Source organism: Sinohyriopsis cumingii, chromosome 1 (assembly GCF_028554795.1).
Source record: "Sinohyriopsis cumingii isolate HCF-2022 chromosome 1, ASM2855479v2, whole genome shotgun sequence".
NCBI lineage: Eukaryota > Metazoa > Mollusca > Bivalvia > Unionida > Unionidae > Sinohyriopsis > Sinohyriopsis cumingii.
This window is the reverse complement of record NC_142961.1, coordinates 80,649,285-80,668,147: the sequence shown is the minus strand read 5'-3', so window position 1 is coordinate 80,668,147 and position 18,863 is coordinate 80,649,285. Positions and strand designations below refer to the sequence as shown.

Below are 18,863 nucleotides of genomic sequence, written 5' to 3'. Positions count from 1 at the left end.
AGCCAGTATTAATGGTGGAGGAAAAACCCAGCAAAACCTCAGAAAGAACCACCGACCCACGAGAAGCTACTGGCAAGCTTTCTCACATACCCACACAGACCGAACCCATGCAGACAGAGGTGAGATGGCAATGATCCGTAATGGTGTGCACTTTAGACCACTCAGCCACTCGGAGCCCCTAGCATCCAAAATTAATAGACTCACCCATCTGATTATCAATGGAATAAGAGTAACAATATGATAGAATAATAATAACCAAACAATGGATCATATTTTTTAAAAACAATGCCATCTCAGCTGAGTCAATGGCAACCTGTAATGAATGCTGTTTACTTATGCATGACAACTCGTCTAAAACACTGTAAGCCAAATACCACCTTACAATAGCTGTAGACACAAACATTTACAAATTTTATTCCGAGTCAGTTTGTGCTTACATAACAAGAAACATTAGCTCATTTAACAATAAAATAGGTAACTTTATCAATCAGAAATACACACATAAAATACATACAAATTTAATTTATTACAAATCTTCTTTTTATGCTAAAATGTTAAGATTTCTATTTAATGATTTAATGCTGAATTATTTAGTTTACACAAAAATACACTATTCTAAAATTATATGCAACATTAAAATATACATATATCTTTAAATATATAAGGACAAAGAGTTGTATAAGACAATGAACACAACTTTAGATTGCACACATATTCAATAAAAGTTTATGCACATGAAACTATATATCACAAGAACTAACAGTTAAGGTACATCATACAACCTTAGATTATCATGCCTCATGTTTTGACTTCAAATGAGCCCAGCAAAAAATACATACTAATAATTTTAACTGATGGCAATACATAGAATACATTATGTTAATTACAAATAGGTAAAAATAATATTAAACTCCAATAAGAACGATCAATCAATTTTTTTGTTTATCTTCTATAACTGTACCAACAGCAGACCATGTCAAAAACATTCACATGCACTTCTGAATTTACTCCTTAAACATGTAGTTGTAGAGCTGAGGTTATACCAACTTAACATCAGTGACAACTATTAAGTATGGTCCATCTAATGAGATATGTGCATATGCTCTCCTGTAATATATAGTGGTTATTTCAAACATAGTCTCCAATGTTTTACATTCTGTAAATTATCTGGTGTCACTTCTGAAATTAAAGAAAAAATAGATTGTTTGTTCTAGTGGGAGTTTTATATGAACAAGTGTGTTCTCCTATTTTCTTTCGTACATGGCAACACCAGTCATGTCAACACCCAACCACAAAAAAAACAAAAAAAACAATAACAAATAAGAAAGGCAGAGGACAACTAGACGTCATATTTTCACCCATCAGTAATTATAGTACAAGTCACACGGGTCATGTATACATTCAACACTATTTCAGTAATGGGTGTCATTTTTTAAAATTTAATTCTACATACCTTTCAATGGCAAGTATTAACTTAATTTGTATTCGTATACAGCCAAATTCCATTGGGCAAAACCAATGTTAAATTACACAGACATTTTTGGACGAAGTGAACCTAGAGGTGTGATCAGTACAATCCGGATTGAATGTCACATGTTGTAATGTCACAAAGAAAGCTATATGAAAGCTACGCATATTGCTAATAATAAAAAAAATTCGTACTACCCTCGACTGTGACGATTCCACTCGACGCGCTCTTATTTTGACACAAGTTTAGTACATGGCCACCATTGTAAAAGTCCATAGCGATAGAAACTTTTCGTCTGGAAGTTTCTTGGTGACAGATAAGGTGCAGATCATTCAATAATCAGGACCGAATAGACTTTGGTTAAAGAAAAGTAGTGTTAAATTTTAAAAGAACAATTTATATTTAATTTAAAATGAGTAAATGCGCCTACCATGTGATTTGTACTATAAAATAATGTGATCAAGACAATGCGTCATCTGCAGTTATTTGTTGTGCTCATTTTAAGTCATATGGTTAAAATACATTGTGTACTGACTAAAGTTGTATAATTAACACAAGATCGACTGAAGTATACCATTGGGAAGATACGTCGAGAGCAATACACAGGATTTAAATGAAAGCCATTAAGAAGAAGAAGAAAAAAGAACTACAGAACAAAAGCAAAAAAGACATATTTTTCAGCCGTAACACCATTTGCGCTTTCTTACCATGTGTGAAGTTAAAAAAGAACAAAAGTACTAGTAATACCAAAGGCAACCAACAATCCTTGAACATGATGAGCAACATCAATGTTTCCTTTAAAGTACATAATATCGGTCACATGATAGTTGCATGTGATGCTAATTGTCAATTTTTAGTGTTATAAGGAGCCATTTTTATTTCAGAAGGAACCAAATCCATAACTTTACATTAAATAATAACAATGTATCTTAGTTTATCAAATATAATACAAAATTAATCAAAGACAAAATATCATCTTTTCTAGGCATCATGATTTATACATGCCGCAAGGGATATCTGATTCGGACCACCTTGACTATTTCTGGCAATCGAACCATCTTCGGCCTCTTCCATCATTTGTCTGGTTCCCTGATTTGTATGAATATGTTGGCCCTCTATAGCTTCGTAGTTTGCTATAGAATTTTTATTGAAAAAAGAATTTCTCCGGGTTTCCTCACTGGTTATCAGGCTATTTAAAAAAAGACCTTGTATATCTTAAGTGTTGTTCAAAGAACATTTAATTCCTTTATTTTGGTGTATGATTTATGGTTTAATATGGGTTATAGAGTACACAGCTTGGCCTTATTCCAGATGTGCATCTTTCAAAAAAGTGCTATCTCCACTTGGTCATTTTCACTTCCTGAACTTCAGAGGTAAATTGTACAAAAAATAAATAAAAAAATAAATAAAATAAAAAAGAGCGATAACATTTCTTACATTTTATATATTTGGTAATTTATTCATTGCACTTTCAGAAGCTGGTATTGTCTAGTCTGGCAAAATTCATTTTCCCTATGTGAATAGCTGCTAAATATAGTGTACTTTAGAGTATAATTAGGCTGATTTTTTTTAGCATAGGGGAACAGACATTAAGTGCTTAGATCATGCACAATTTCCGAAAGTACAATATCCAATAAATGTCAGCCACATTACATCAAAGTAACATAGAGGTTTTCCAACATTCTCTCCAATGTCCATTTTTTTAGATGCAAACAACTTCGCCTTACGTACGTTACTTTCCCGAAAGTATATAATAACTGGTGAGCGCCCCCATATAGCAGAATGGACTCAGAAGAGAGTGCAACGCAGGTTGTATAAAATGTAGGGAACCAGACTAGATTATAGGCTAAGACCTTGTGTACTACCACAGCGATGTTGAAAGTTAATTGGTGTGTAGCAAGTTGAACTGCCAAATTTTCCTTACAAATATAAGCAATTCAGTTTTGTGTTTGGGATACTATTTCCACATGTTTCGCTTTTTAGATTCGGCATATGTGCTTGCTTTCGTCTGACCCATGTTTTCCTGTATTCATTTATCGAAGGAATCTATTTTCGTATTCTGTACCTTCTGTCGTTTTAGTTTAATCGTATTTGTTACAAATTATTTTGTCAAAAGCTAGCACGAATATAGAGTTTCGGGCATTTGGTGGAACATGATAACTTATTAGAAAATATCTGTACTTTGTTTTAATTTAAAATACTTGGACTTCGAAATGGTTTGGGGTACGTAAATTAATGTTTTTTTTAAAAAAAAAAAACATCAAGTCCTAATGGACGTTATTTTTAATTTTAAAAAATATAAATTCAAATATAATGTTGCCTTTTTAAAGTGTTTTTATTGCTTACGTTTTAATATGCTATGTGTTTCGTTTTATTTTTATTTTTGCTATGAGGGATCTATTACTGGTCTCGTTTATTTAATATCTTTATTCTTTTTATGTCATTTTGGTAAAATGTTGTTTTTTGTGTGGGGTTTAACGCCATTTTTCAGCACACGATAAGCTATGCATGGTGGCCAGTATTAATGGTGGAGGAAGAACTCAGGAAAACCCCAGAAAGAACCACCGACCCACGAGAAGCTACTGGCAATCTTTCTCACTTACCCACAGTGGCCAAATCCTAGACTCGAACCCACGCAGACAGAGGTGAGATGGCAGTGATCTGTAATGGAGAGCGCTTTAGACCACTCGGCCACTCGGGGCCCCTTGGTAAAATGTACACTGGAGCTTATGTTTAATTGTTGGTTTAATCTTGTCCAATTGTCTGAGTATCAGTTATGATGTGCACACACTATTTGCAGCACTTGCAGGAACCCATTTTTCAGAATGTTATAAACAGCTTTTTCAAAAAAAAAAGAAGTTTTCCTTATAAATTTAAAATGAATTATTTGTTGTTATTTTCATATGACATCTGTTGATTAAGTGTGATAATGTCACAGTATAGATGCTTCCCGATAAGGTCACTAGCAGACGATATTCTGCCCATTTTGCCTGGCTGATGGGCAACATGGCAGGTTCTCCTATATACGATCACTAAAATTTACCATTTTTAACAAGGCATACTGAAGGAAAGTCAGTTTATAAATCACAAATATAGATACTAACAGAAAGCTTGATTTGCATTTTGTTTATATGTAATTTTCATAAAGGTTTATTGAGAATCAATGATTTTTTTTGAATTTCCAAACACCATATAAAGTCAACAGTAAATCTGACCACTGACCACAAATATGGCTGCTGATGATGTCATTCAGGAACTATCTATTAACAGATGTTTTTCTTACTTTCTCACATGTAGAACTTAGAATTGAGCAGTCACACCACTACCTTTATTAACATATTCAGATTTTTATGCCTTGTTTACAGACTAATTATACATGACTGACAATGCTCTTAATACAATACAACACATTAAACATGAAAATTTTAACTGGTGCTTAATTTTGTTTCATTGTAAGAGTGGTAGATATTGTATGATTCTGCTGATATAATTATTTTTTCATTACACATTTTATGAAAGAATGATAAATAGGAAACAGTCATGAGGTAATAAAACCTGTTGAACAGGATGTGTGTTGAATGTGCAGAAATGAAAGGTTTTTACTTTTAATATAAACGGAAGAAATTGCTGGGAAAATAATCTTTTGTTATGTATCTATAATATTATGTGTTTAAATTCTTTGTCCTTGATTATAGATTGTAAGGGTCATTTTGTAAACAACATATTACATAACTAAAATTTGTTATTTTTACTTGTAGGTGAACACATGTACTTGGATCTGAGATCAGGATGTCAGTTTTCCACTCAGAAAAACTGGGTCTACCTTAATATTTATCAGTTCTTTACTAAAATTTAAGTAAAAGACCTGACCTTGTTTACAACTTGGAATGTTCTGAAATGAACCTTTAACCCTCATCCTGGTCCTCATATTGTGTATTAGTTTTTTTTCAAAAGTTATTTACATCAGAAATACTCAGTCTTATCTTAACTTCTGTTCTGGAATCAGTCTTTTTGTTGTGTTCAGCTATAATTTGAGAGGATTTGTTTATTAAAATCATTCATTGGAATTACAAAGTGCTCATTGCTTTTAGAACTAAAACACTATTTTATAATTATTGTGAATTCATTCTTCAAGGACATTTTATATTGTATTATTGTGATACGTCAAGACTGTTGGCACATCAACACATTCAAGATTTGAATTTATTTGGAATACCACTAGAATTCATTCAGAACACTCTGTACTTTTGGACTTCTGAGAGAACATTTAGGAATATTTAGGATTAAATTCTCAATACTGTAAGTTCCTTTTAAGTTTTCACTGTGTACTTTTAGGTATTATGACTCTATTCTCTTAAACTAAGTAATAGACAAGAGCAAAACCCAAGATGTTTTGTAAAATTCAACAAATAATTTATTTCCCTAGAATGCAAAGTTAAAATGTAAAAAGAACTTACTTATGGTATTGAAAAGTAAATTCCAAACAATCCTAGAACTTCTAACACAAGTCCTAATTATTAAAATTCTGAATAAACTTTAGGGCAGTCCAAAATCAATCTAATGCTGGAAGTGTTGACATGCCAGGGATAGCCTGTGTCTTAGTGATGTGCCAGAAGTCTACTTTTGAATCACAATATTACAATCCAAGAATATATTCTTATTTAAATATCACTATAAATCCATGTCTGCATTAACAAGAATAATTATTTAATTATTTGTGAGCATATTTTATATTTTCAGTGAAGAATAACCAGAATTAAATAATTTGAATAAAAATATTCCAGCCCAAATGATATACTGGACACAACAATAATACAACTGATTCTTGTCAGATCTTGCAGCATGAATGACTAATTTCTAGATAAAGTTTCATAAACAAGATCATATAGTCCTCTACTTGACCTCAGGTCACAATTAGCAGTTTCTATATAAAAAATATTATCTAATGGAAAATTTCATTCTGGAAGGTTTCAGATGTTTACAAGATAAAATCTTAATTATAAGTAAAAGGTCTATTACTAAAATTATAATATAAAATGTGGTAAACAACAGGTAGACCCAGCATTTCATGGGTAATTTCCAATGTTCTGGACTCAGATTGAGATAAATCTGTTGTTTACAAAATCAAAATCAATGATTCAGATCAGGTAGAAAATGAACTTGATTTTGGACAAGATCAAGTCCAAAATACAATTATCCACAGCATATAATAAATTGGCCTATTCATTTGACCTAGCCAAGCCATTGGGAAGTTGCTGAATTCTTCCAGAAAGTTCAACCATCATCCAGTGAGAAATTAAGCCATAGGCACCATTAAGTTTTATTATTTAGATTATTGTTAATAATTGTCAAGCATATGTAAGCATCTGTTTATAGATCCTATGCAACACTAAATTCTTAAGATACTTAGGTCACGTATGCAAAAGTTAACTCAAGATATTTTGTATGATTCTTTGCAATTGACAGCCATGAATAAAAATTATAAAAAATTAAATAAAATCGACCAGGGGTTAAAAAAAATATAGATATACATAATAAGTAATGTTATTAAGAGCAGAATAATTGAAAACATAGGACTGGTTCAGGAATTTGAGGTACACGTTTGGTCTCACTTGTTGATTGTTTACAAAATTAAGTCATTAAAAACATTTGCCTTTTCTTCATAATTATTTAAATTATGACATTTACAATCAATGATTGACAAGATTTTTAAAAAATTTCCCAAAAATTTCTCTGATTAGACTTCACTGCAGAGGTTCTTCAGCAGATTACAATGATTACAATTAGATTTTCTAATCTCAGCATTTTTTATCCCTGTACGGAAAGCCAGAGCTTGGGAGTCTGAGTACATTTCCGTTAATCATATAATCATTTCTCTACCGTAAAAGTTATGCACCCAAGGTGGATCCTTATTTTAAATAATATTAGTTTTGATGGATTTTTTCTTACTGCATATTTGATTATTTGGATAAAATTATCTACACAGACATTGACATTGTCATTATTTACACTTCCAAAAGATGGACTAGATATTTAAGTTCATTCTTATGGTATAATCAGATTTCACTTTCATAGTATGCTAATTTAGGAAAGATAAATTTAAAGGTATCGTTTATAGAACAGATCAATTTCAGCATGTAAAGGATCCCAAACACTAGCAGAATGCACAAAAATCTGACCTTGACACATACATAAATTCCTTATTTCAATGTGAATAAGATAACATAAGATTTAAAATAAGAAATCATTATTTTTTTCATGAAATTAGTTAGCCTCTTTTGAAGAACAATCAATTGTCAGAGACCACTTTGAGTCTTCCTTAGCTTTTATGGACACTGATTCAAGTTTGGTCTAAGAATTAACATTTTCCATTTCCTCCTATTACCTATCATAAGCATAATTTTGTAGTTGGCTAGATGTAGCATGGAAGATCCTAATACATGTACATGTATATAAATCTAACCATGAAAATCACTTGATGAACATCTTTTATCTATCTCGGTTCCAGTTGCAACTTTACTATATCATATGATGACAGCTATATTTAAATAGTAACCTTAGCTATCCTTAATAAAAAATATGTTGTACCCTATTTCTGTGTTACTTTTGTTCTGTTGTCCATTCCAGGCAGTTGCCATTGTGTGCATTGTGTAATGCTACTGGCCAGTTTACAGGAATTCGTTTTAGCTGCAACAGAGCTTCTATATCAAGACTGAACAGGAGTTTATATCAAAGGATGTATCCGACAATGATTGTCTTGCCAGATGGTGCCACCATTTCAGTTCGATATAAGGAACCTAGAAGAATCATCAGGGTTACTATTTTTTCTTCACTTTCCATTAGAATTTTTCCACATCATCATATTTGTTTTGTTTGCTTATCTGGCTGAAGGCCATTTGCACTCATTGTATGGTTATTAATGCATTCAGTAAGATTAATGTTCTTGTATTTTCATCCTCCACATGGTGGAGTGACCATGTTATCACGTTGTCCATCCATCTGTCATTTACCAATTTCATTGCACACTATAAATGTGAATTGTCTGTCAGTTACAGTCAGCAAACTTTTTGGATGACTTGCACTTGGGATAAGGAAGAATACTATTGATTGTGGTCAAAAGCTGTAAGGGAATGGTCACTGACTGAAAAAAAGAATAATGGTTGCTGGGTCACTTGAAGTGTCCACCATCTACAGTTACCAGACTTTATGGATGGCTTGTACTTGGGGTAAGGAAGAGCCCTCTCTCAGGTTCAGAAGGTAGAAGGTCAGCCTATCAATGTTGGGATCAATGGTCAAAGTCACTTTGACTGAAAGAAGAAAAACATTTCTGCACAATAAAGTTTGTTATACATCACATACCTGGATAGAGGTCACATTAACTGAAAAAATGAAAAAGATTTCTCCACAATAACTTATCCTGAGTAGAGATCTATTGTACTTCCCCTGGCATCAGCCTCCACACATATACACTTCTCCCTCAATAACTTGTAATCCTAATTCATGGTCAGGCATTAATCTATTTTTGTCTTGAAAATATCAAAAGAAATTTCCCCATTTGTTTAATGTGAGGAAATTTGTGATCAAAATTGGTAAATGAAACCTTGATATATCACTCATTGTATAGTTGTTAGAGACCTGAAATTTGATTGAAAATAATGTAATACACAGCTTTAGTAAAAGTTGTATGTTTTGTTAAATTTTCTTTTAAAAATCAATTCTCAGTACACAGAAAATAACATTATGTGAGTAAATATTGATCAATTCAATATCAGTAATGCCTCCTGGAGGCAGTACTCTAAGAAATACATACCACTTGGAGTAAGGTTTTAAACAAATTTTGAGAGATTGGATATTTTAAAAATATTTTACAGGAAAGTGAAGAACATCATTAGAAAAAACTATCTTTTGACGTTTTTTCTCCATTTGTTTCCCCCAGTATGATTATTAAATGAGTATTCAACCAGTTAACACCCATCACACTTCTCACTATCAATATCCACCCCTTAATTTTTGAGAGGTCCTTTGGTAACTTGCACTGCCACATATGCCATGGTTAATGTTTGAGGACTCTGTTATGTGCGCATTATTGAGAGAGAGGTGTACCAATACACAGCCCCACTGCACATCATCCATTCTTCTCAGTGCCTAAGGCAGCATTTGGAGTTTCATAGCACATCATTTTTTTAATAATCATGTGTCATACTGTTATACCTGGAATCATGAAACTTTGTGGGAGGCTACATCTGGAGTATTACACCCTTAGTGCAACAAATAGGTCACTGTAAGTCATATTTCACACTTAATTGACTTCGTTTAACAGTAATCTCCCCCAAAATTCTTGATAATATTAGGGAAAATGCACAGTAGCATCACATAATGTTTTCAAAACTGCATGTTGTCATAATAAAAGTGAGAACAAAAATTATTGAATATAAAAAATTCATATATTTATTTCATCTTTATTTCCCTGAATTATATAATGTTTTCCCAAAACTCATTAGAGTCTCTCAGCTTAAATAATATACGTCTCTCTTTTTTTGTCTACCTGTACCTCTTTACTGTCACATTGAAATCAAAAGGGAATGTACTGTTGTACTGATGGCTACAAGGTTATTGAGCACACTCAGTAACAGTTTGTTCCTAATGGCTACAAAATTATTGAGCACATTCTGTAACAGTTTGTTCCTGATGGCTACAAGGTTATTGAGCACATTCTGTAACAGTTTGTTCCTGATGGCTACAAGGTTATTGAGCACATTCTGTAACAGTTTGTTCCTGATGGCTACAAGGTTATTGAGTACACTCTGTAACAGTTTGTTCCTAATGGCTACAGGGTTATTGAACACACTTGGTAACAGTTTGTTCCTGATGGCTACAAGGTTATTGAGCACATTCTGTAACAGTTTGTTCCTGATGGCTACAAGGTTATTGAGCACAATCTGTAACAGTTTGTTCCTGATGGCTGCAAGGTTATTGAGCACATTCTGTAACAGTTGGTACAGTTTGTTCCTGATGGCTACAGGGTTATTGAGCACACTTGGTACAGTTTGTTCCTGATGGCTACAAGGTTATTGAGCACACTTGGTAACAGTTTATTCCTAATGGCTACAAGGTTATTGAGCACACTCAGTAGCAGTTTGTTCCTGATGGCTACAAGGTTATTGAGCACATTCTGTAACAGTTTGTTCCTGATGGCTACAAGGTTATTGAGCACATTCTGTAACAGTTTGTTCCTGATGGCTACAAGGTTATTGAGCATATTCTGTAACAGTTTGTTCCTGATGGCTACAGGGTTATTGAACACACTTGGTACAGTTTGTTCCTAATGGCTACAAGGTTATTGAGCACACTCAGTAGCAGTTTGTTCCTGATGGCTACAAGGTTATTGAGCACACTCAGTAGCAGTTTGTTCCTGATGGCTACAAGGTTATTGAGCACATTCTGTAACAGTTTGTTCCTGATGGCTACAAAGGTATTGAACACACTCGGTAACAGTTTGTTCCTAATGGCTACAAGGTTATTGAGCACATTCTGTAACAGTTTGTTCCTAATGGCTACAAGGTTATTGAGCACACTCAGTAGCAGTTTGTTCCTGATGGCTACAAGGTTATTGAGCACATTCTGTAACAGTTTGTTCCTGATGGCTACAAGGTTATTGAGCACATTCTGTAACAGTTTGTTCCTGATGGCTACAAGGTTATTGAGCATATTCTGTAACAGTTTGTTCCTGATGGCTACAGGGTTATTGAACACACTTGGTACAGTTTGTTCCTAATGGCTACAAGGTTATTGAGCACACTCAGTAGCAGTTTGTTCCTGATGGCTACAAGGTTATTGAGCACACTCAGTAGCAGTTTGTTCCTGATGGCTACAAGGTTATTGAGCACATTCTGTAACAGTTTGTTCCTGATGGCTACAAAGGTATTGAACACACTCGGTAACAGTTTGTTCCTAATGGCTACAAGGTTATTGAGCACATTCTGTAACAGTTTGTTCCTAATGGCTACAAGGTTATTGAGCACACTCAGTAGCAGTTTGTTCCTGATGGCTACAAGGTTATTGAGCACATTCTGTAACAGTTTGTTTCTGATGGCTACAAGGTTATTGAGCACATTCTGTAACAGTTTGTTCCTGATGGCTACAGGGTTATTGAACACACTTGGTACAGTTTGTTCCTAATGGCTACAAGGTTATTGAGCACACTCAGTAGCAGTTTGTTCCTGATGGCTACAAGGTTATTGAGCACACTCAGTAGCAGTTTGTTCCTGATGGCTACAAGGTTATTGAGCACATTCTGTAACAGTTTGTTCCTGATGGCTACAAAGGTATTGAACACACTCGGTAACAGTTTGTTCCTAATGGCTACAAGGTTATTGAGCACATTCTGTAACAGTTTGTTCCTAATGGCTACAAGGTTATTGAGCACACTCAGTAGCAGTTTGTTCCTGATGGCTACAAGGTTACTGAGCACACTCGGTAACAGTTTATTCCTAATGGCTACAAGGTTATTGAGCACATTCTGTAACAGTTTGTTTCTGATGGCTACAAGGTTATTGAGCACATTCTGTAACAGTTTGTTCCTGATGGCTACAAAGGTATTGAACACACTCGGTAACAGTTTGTTCCTGATGGCTACAAGGTTATTGAGCACACTTGGTACAGTTTGTTCCTGATGGCTACAAGGTTACTGAGCACACTCGGTAACAGTTCATTCCTAATGGCTACAAGGTTATTGAGCACACTCGGTAGCAGTTTGTTCCTGATGGCTACAAGGTTATTGAGCACATTCTGTAACAGTTTGTTTCTGATGGCTACAAAGGTATTGAACACACTCGGTAACAGTTTGTTCCTGATGGCTACAAGGTTATTGAGCACACTTGGTACAGTTTGTTCCTGATGGCTACAAGGTTACTGAGCACACTCGGTAACAGTTTATTCCTAATGGCTACAAGGTTATTGAGCATACTCAGTAACAGTTTGTTCCTGATGGCTACAAGGTTATTGAGCACATTCTGTAACAGTTTGTTCCTGATGGCTACAAAGGTATTGAACACACTCGGTAACAGTTTGTTCCTGATGGCTACAAGGTTATTGAGCACACTTGGTACAGTTTGTTCCTAATGGCTACAAGGTTACTGAGCACACTCGGTAACAGTTTGTTCCTGATGGCTACAAGGTTACTGAGCACACTCGGTAACAGTTTATTCCTAATGGCTACAAGGTTATTGAGCACATTCTGTAACAGTTTATTCCTAATGGCTACAAGGTTATTGAGCACACTCGATAACAGTTTGTTCAACACACTTTTGATCCTCTTTATGGTTAAAAGAACCTTTCACAATCTGAAATAAAAATGGCACAACAAAGTTAATAATGGATGAAAGGAAACTTTCAAAACAACCTAAATATATTCTTGAAGAGGCAAAACAGTGGCATCTTTTTATCTCACCTTGCTGCAAAGCAAACCGAGCTCTGGCTATGTGTGCATCAGCTATTGTTAATTGTGTGTCATGCATCTTTCCATCAGCAGTTGCTTGTTACCACTTTAGATGTTGATCCATTTTCAGTCAGACTTGGTTATGAGTTTGTATCATCAAAACATGGACAAGTTCGATAGTGAGCATGAGCAATGCATATTAATGATGTGATCTTGTATTTGATTCGCTAACCATGTTACCACACTGCAGCTACATTTCTAATCTGATTTTGATCAAACTCGTCATGAAAATCTCAGATGAGTTTGATAATGAGCAAGATCCATGTATAATAATTAGATGATCATGCATCTGATTGACTGAGCTTGTTATCCCTCTTGTTGTTCAAATAATTTTTACAGACATGGACCCAGCACAAGTGGCTTTTACAAAACCACTTGCGCTGATTTAGAATTCACTGTACTTGTTTAGACACAATTTTTAAACCACTATGCTTTAAACAAATGTAGAAATGCTTTCCATTGATTAATTTTCTGTGTATTTGCCTGTCTGAATAGTGTACATTGTACTTCCAACATAATTTATGTAACATTGTTTACTAAAATGCAGTGTTTTCTCATGTCCTGATATAAACTGTTTACTCAGTAATTTAATTTTCTGAATGCTTCACAAACCTGTTTTTTATCGTGGTTAAAACAAATGAAGCTGGAGAGGTGTTGGTCTTTTTTATATCATTCAGTAAAAACAGTAGCTTCAGGTTTCATAATCAGTTCACATCTTAATACTATAGATGTGTCACAATTACAGGAAACACCCTCTCAGTTTATTAATAGAACAAATGACAATCAATTCCTTGATCTAAATTTAATAAAATACAGTGTAATTATCTTGGTTCTTTAAAGGCATGCTTGTTAACCTTTTTGGGCAGCAACCCAGATTAGGTTTGTTGTTTTATCCTCACCACCCATTAAATGCTACAATACCCACTGACATGGTAGGAAATTTCAAATTACAGTATTATGGTCAATCTTGGTGACCTACTCAAAACAGAATGGAAAACCAGTTTGGGGTCATGACCTGTTGGTTAAGAACCACTTCTCAAGGGTGATGACTGCTGTAATAGAGACTTTTATAAGTCACTAATCCCATAGCTTAGCTTAATTATCAAACAATTTGTATAGGCACTGCTGTATATATTTAACCATTGATGCATTACCAAGTTGGTGTGTGCAAGGAACAGCTCATTATTATTCATGCAGTTAAATGAGAGCTAATTATAAGGAACTAGTGAAATAAAGAGAACAGAATACTACTATTTCCCATTTATACTTAGCTTTCTACCCAAAATTTATAGCTTTCAATACAATAAAAAGATTGAGCAGATGATTTTAAGGTTGTGGAGCCCAGCAGGGGGCCGAATATTCATGATGTACCAGTCTTTGAGGAATCTTCAGAATGAAAATGCTGCATTTTGTCAGTGTGCATAATGCTTCCTTTCAGGCAAATAACGCTTTATTTTTGACAAACCTGATGGGCAATTAACTCACTTGTAAAATATGAGAGGGGTCTGATGACAATTTAAATGGACCTTGGACATTGGGCACTGATATTTTTGGTCTCTGTCAGGAAGCCACATTTCTGGTCTGATTCTGATCAGCTTGAAATATTGGCATACATTATCCAGGTCTTAGATGGGTTCAGTAAAGAGTGGGATCCACACGTGAATGAGGTGATATTTTGTCTGATTAGCTGAGCTTGTGACCACTCTTGATGTCTTCCTTCTAACTGAATTTTATTCAAACTTGAATACGTACTTATATCAACAAGAACTTGGACAATTTCAGTAATGATCTAGTTCCATGCATATTAATGAGGTGTTTTTGCATCTGATTGGCTGAACTTATTAATATTTTTGAAGCCATAATTTTGATCCAGTTTTGATAAACGATCTTGGAATATATTGAAAGTGAATATATTCAAGCATGTTAATGAAGTCATATTGTATTTGATTGGCTGAGCTTGTTGCCATTGTTGATGCCAGGTTTTTAGTCAGACTTTGATGAAACTTAAAATATAAGCTCTATTAATGAGATGTGTTGCATCTGATTAGCTGTGGTAGGTCTGCTGACTTCCATATACACTCACTTATAAGACCAGACCAACTACAAACTGCACAGACCCAGATCTGCCATTACGTAATGTGCCAGCAGATATGGGTCTGTGCAGTTTGTTAGGAGTAATCCGTACCAAACAAACAATATAGACCCTGATCTGCAGGTGCATTATGCTATAATAGATTTAGATCTTTGCAGTTTGACGCAACCTGTAGGCATGTATGTATGGTATTTCTTGTTCATTTACTTTAAAACTTGGTCAGTGGGTTTATATCATCAAGATATTGAACAACTTCAGGTATGAGCAAGAGACTGTGCATATTAATTATGCCATTATCTTTAAAGCAGTTTGTTTGGCCAAATAGTTTTTGGTTCTGGTTTCATGACTGATCCTATTTTGTTCCTGCCAATCGTCAATTTTTTCATGAAATTTAAGAAAATAATATTTTGGATATAAAAGAAAAAAATTGAGAAAAATATTAAAAATGGTATGTAATTATGATCAAAATTAAGTTCAGGATGCAAGTGACACTTGTTTGCTAGTCTGTGCTTAATTTAAATCAGTTTGTACCCCCATCCCAACCCCAGTCCCCCCCAAAACAGAAAAAGTTTGTAATGACCCACCTACCCTAATTTTTTTCATCAGTATAACCAGAACTATATATATTGTTTTATTTGGATTTAACAGAATATATTTAAATAGGTTAAATCAACATGATATAACGTTTGAGAGTATACCTAGGTTCATGAAAGGGTCGGTTGTTAAGTTTTGAATGCCAGTGACCAACATCAGGCCCACTTGTTAAATAATAATGATAGAATTACTTACAAAAGACATATTTCTCTCCAGTAAGAACAGTATAATCCATATGTTCATTATAGGTTCATTCCTTACAACTTTTATTTACCTGCTGTAGACACAGTAAATTGTATTATTATGAATCTTGGCCTTAAGCTACGTAACAAAGAGAAACAAAACCAACCAGTTGAGTAAAATCAACAAGTTATTTATTTCTTTTAGTTACAAAGTGAAAATTTAAAAAACACATGCAGTATTATGAATTAAATCCCAAATAATCCTCAATGTATTATCACAAATCCAGAAATACAGAAGGTTCCATATTAATGCCAATAGTCTTGAATGTCCTGATGTATCATTAGTCTTGAATGAGTTCACAGTAATCCCTAAGTAATATATTCATCAAAATGCCATAGAATACTTTGTAATTCTGAAGAATAATTTGAATAAAAATGTACTCTCAAATGATATCTAAACACAAACTGTCAGTGATTCCAATGACTAATCTTAAAACATGAATGAATGACTTGTTTACCAACTCCTATTTATACAGATCCTCACCAGACCTATGACTCAATAGAATGTTCTGGAAACTATGGGAAATTCTGCTTACACAAAATAAAGGTTAGGCTGCAAACTCAAATATAGACACCTTGTTTGCTGCTTACAATCATGACAAAAGTCATTTTAAAAAAAGTCCATCCACAACCCTCAATCATGAACAAAAGTCTAGCACACAAATATAAATTAAATATACATAACAGCATATTGTTGGAGAAATATTGAAAATATAAATGAAGGAATAATCTAAAACAATTTCTTCACTTAATTTCAAAACTAGTAAAATCTGAAGATAAACTTTGCTCATTTTCTTACTTGGATTAACAGATAAAGATGAATTCCTAGAGCATCCATTATGATCCCTTCACCCCTTCCCTGCCCAACCCCACCTCACCTCACCCATCTTCAAATAGGGTCTAATACAAAAGATTGTCACATGGAAGACTTACCATCTGATCCAATTATATTTCAATCTTGGACATTAAAGATCAGACTTGTATTCTAAGGCCAAGTGAATTTGTGGTAAGATCCTTTGTCACAGATTGTCCATTCACAGTTGTTATTTACAACTTCTTCGCAAAAGCTGTTTCACCAATTTAAACATGTCTGATGCATTCTGGCATTAGGACCTTTCAGATTTGTTCATCAATGGCAGTCAAAAATCTGTCGTCCAGTATAACTATTGGTACCATTATTCAAACAGAAGAACCTTGTGAAACTTTTTAAAAACCTAGCAACAGAATTTGACCAAAGTTTACAAAAAAGCATGTGGGCATAAAGGTCTTTTCATTTTATTCAAAAACGTCTTATATGCTGTCAGATAAAACCACTGTTGCTAAAGTAGAAGCTCCTCAAATGACTTCTAAAAAACTTCTAATCAGAATTTAGCCATGTTTGGCGGCCTGTAGGCTTTAAAGCATATCAAGTAATACAGATCTGCTATCAAAAATGGCCCTGCATTGCTAAAAGAACAAATCTTTACATTTCTAAAACACAAATTTAACACATTTAAGTAGGAAAAAACTGTCCTGGCATAAGGGTCTTGGTTTAAAGGCTTTCAGATTTGCACAATAGGTGCTAATCGGCAATTTTTTAAAAAACTCCCACTGTTACAAACAATGAAAAATCCTTTAAACTTTTTTCAAAAACTGCTCATCAGTATTTGACCAAAATTTACAAGTTAAGAACTTTATCATTTCTACAGATGGTGCTTATCCACCACCAAATATAGCCACTGTTGCTAAAAATAGAAAAATGTTGAAGCAGCATTTCTTGAAAAGCATTAAACAGTATGTGACCAAATTTTATCGAAAGGACCCTAGCATGAAGAACATTTAAATTATACATAAATAAAATGCTGACCCTCCATCAAATAAGGCTGAGCTAAAATCAAAAGAAAGTAAATTGAACCAACTTTATTTCACAACGAAACTAAACAGATTTGAACAAGATTGAAAGAATGTATATTGGTATACATGAATTTGTATTGCACAAACCAGATGGAGAGGAAGATAACAGTATAGAAATCTTGAAACAGTTATTTTCCCATATTGTTCAATGAACTTCATTGGAGGAAATTTCTACAGAAAGCATCCTGTTGACCCAGATTTCTTGGCCAGCACACTAGCATAGTTTGGCACATGTCAGCCAGATGGGCCTCATGTTTAATTATTCAATCTTGTTTCTTTATTCCAGCTTCCATTGGATTTGTCAAAACTAACCAGTGAACAGTTGGCAGCCAGGCAAAAACGAAAGACTCCAAAGAGGATTGCTGTGGTGGAAGAAGAGGATGATGTACAATTTGATGCAAATAAATATAGAAAATTTTGGAAGAATTAAATGTCAAAACAAGATTTGAAGAGATTTCTGTTTATCTTTCAGAAAATCTGGAAAATATACAGTGAATTCAATGTTAATTCATGGGTACCTGTTTTCATGAGTACACATTTTTGTGGATTTTGTGGTTACTGTAAACCACAATTTTGTAATTCCAACTTGATTTGTTCTTATAAGTCGTGTATAGTCCCCCATGGCAGATCAAAAATGTCTGCCTCTAGGGCATACTAAGCAATTGTAACAGTTGTCGAAATTGTACAACAGGATGAGAATCTAATCAGATCGTTTACTAATAGACACACATGTCTCTCAAAGTTAATTTCTTGGTCTCATTTTTTTTATAAATATGTACTCCAATGGTAGGCATGTTGGGGAAGAAAGAAGCATACAAATTTTGGTTCAGAAGGTCAAAGGTCAATGTCACTGACTGAAAGAAGAAAAATGGTTCTCGGCCAATTAATTTATTTCTTGACATGGACTAAATTTTATTGCTGGTTTGCACTTGCCTGTTTATTTGAGGGTCAGAGGTCAAGGTCACTAGCTGAAAAATGAAAAATATGCTGTACCAAAAGTTTTGTTCTCAACCATTTATCTTCACCAAATATTGTGGATAGCTTACAGGTTGTGTGAGAAAGAAAGCTGTTGATTTG

At 34.0% G+C, this 18,863-nt stretch overlaps 2 protein-coding genes across 3 annotated transcripts in view; one reads left to right on the top strand and one right to left on the bottom strand.

The window, feature by feature from the left end:
• LOC149807215 (cystinosin-like) overlaps nt 1-2,331 on the bottom strand; it is a 49,225-nt gene extending 46,894 nt beyond the window's left edge. The window contains exon 1 of one of the 2 annotated variants that reach the window (XM_089963709.1): nt 2,176-2,331. In XM_089963709.1, coding sequence (XP_089819835.1) covers nt 2,176-2,254 — 79 coding nt within the window. In that variant the 5' untranslated portion in view covers nt 2,255-2,331. Of the gene's footprint in view, nt 1-1,665; nt 1,863-2,175 lie in introns of those variants that run through there. The other variant, XM_089963710.1, reaches the window with a different exon arrangement.
• A 901-nt stretch (nt 2,332-3,232) lies between these two features.
• LOC149807214 (large ribosomal subunit protein mL55-like) lies at nt 3,233-18,230 on the top strand. Its single transcript, XM_089963672.1, has 3 exons — nt 3,233-3,357; nt 8,096-8,282; nt 18,073-18,230. The coding sequence occupies exons 1-3, from the start codon at nt 3,341-3,343 to the stop codon at nt 18,214-18,216; spliced, it is 348 nt and encodes a 115-aa protein (XP_089819798.1). The 5' UTR covers nt 3,233-3,340; the 3' UTR covers nt 18,217-18,230.
• The last annotated feature ends 633 nt before the right edge of the window (nt 18,231-18,863 follow it).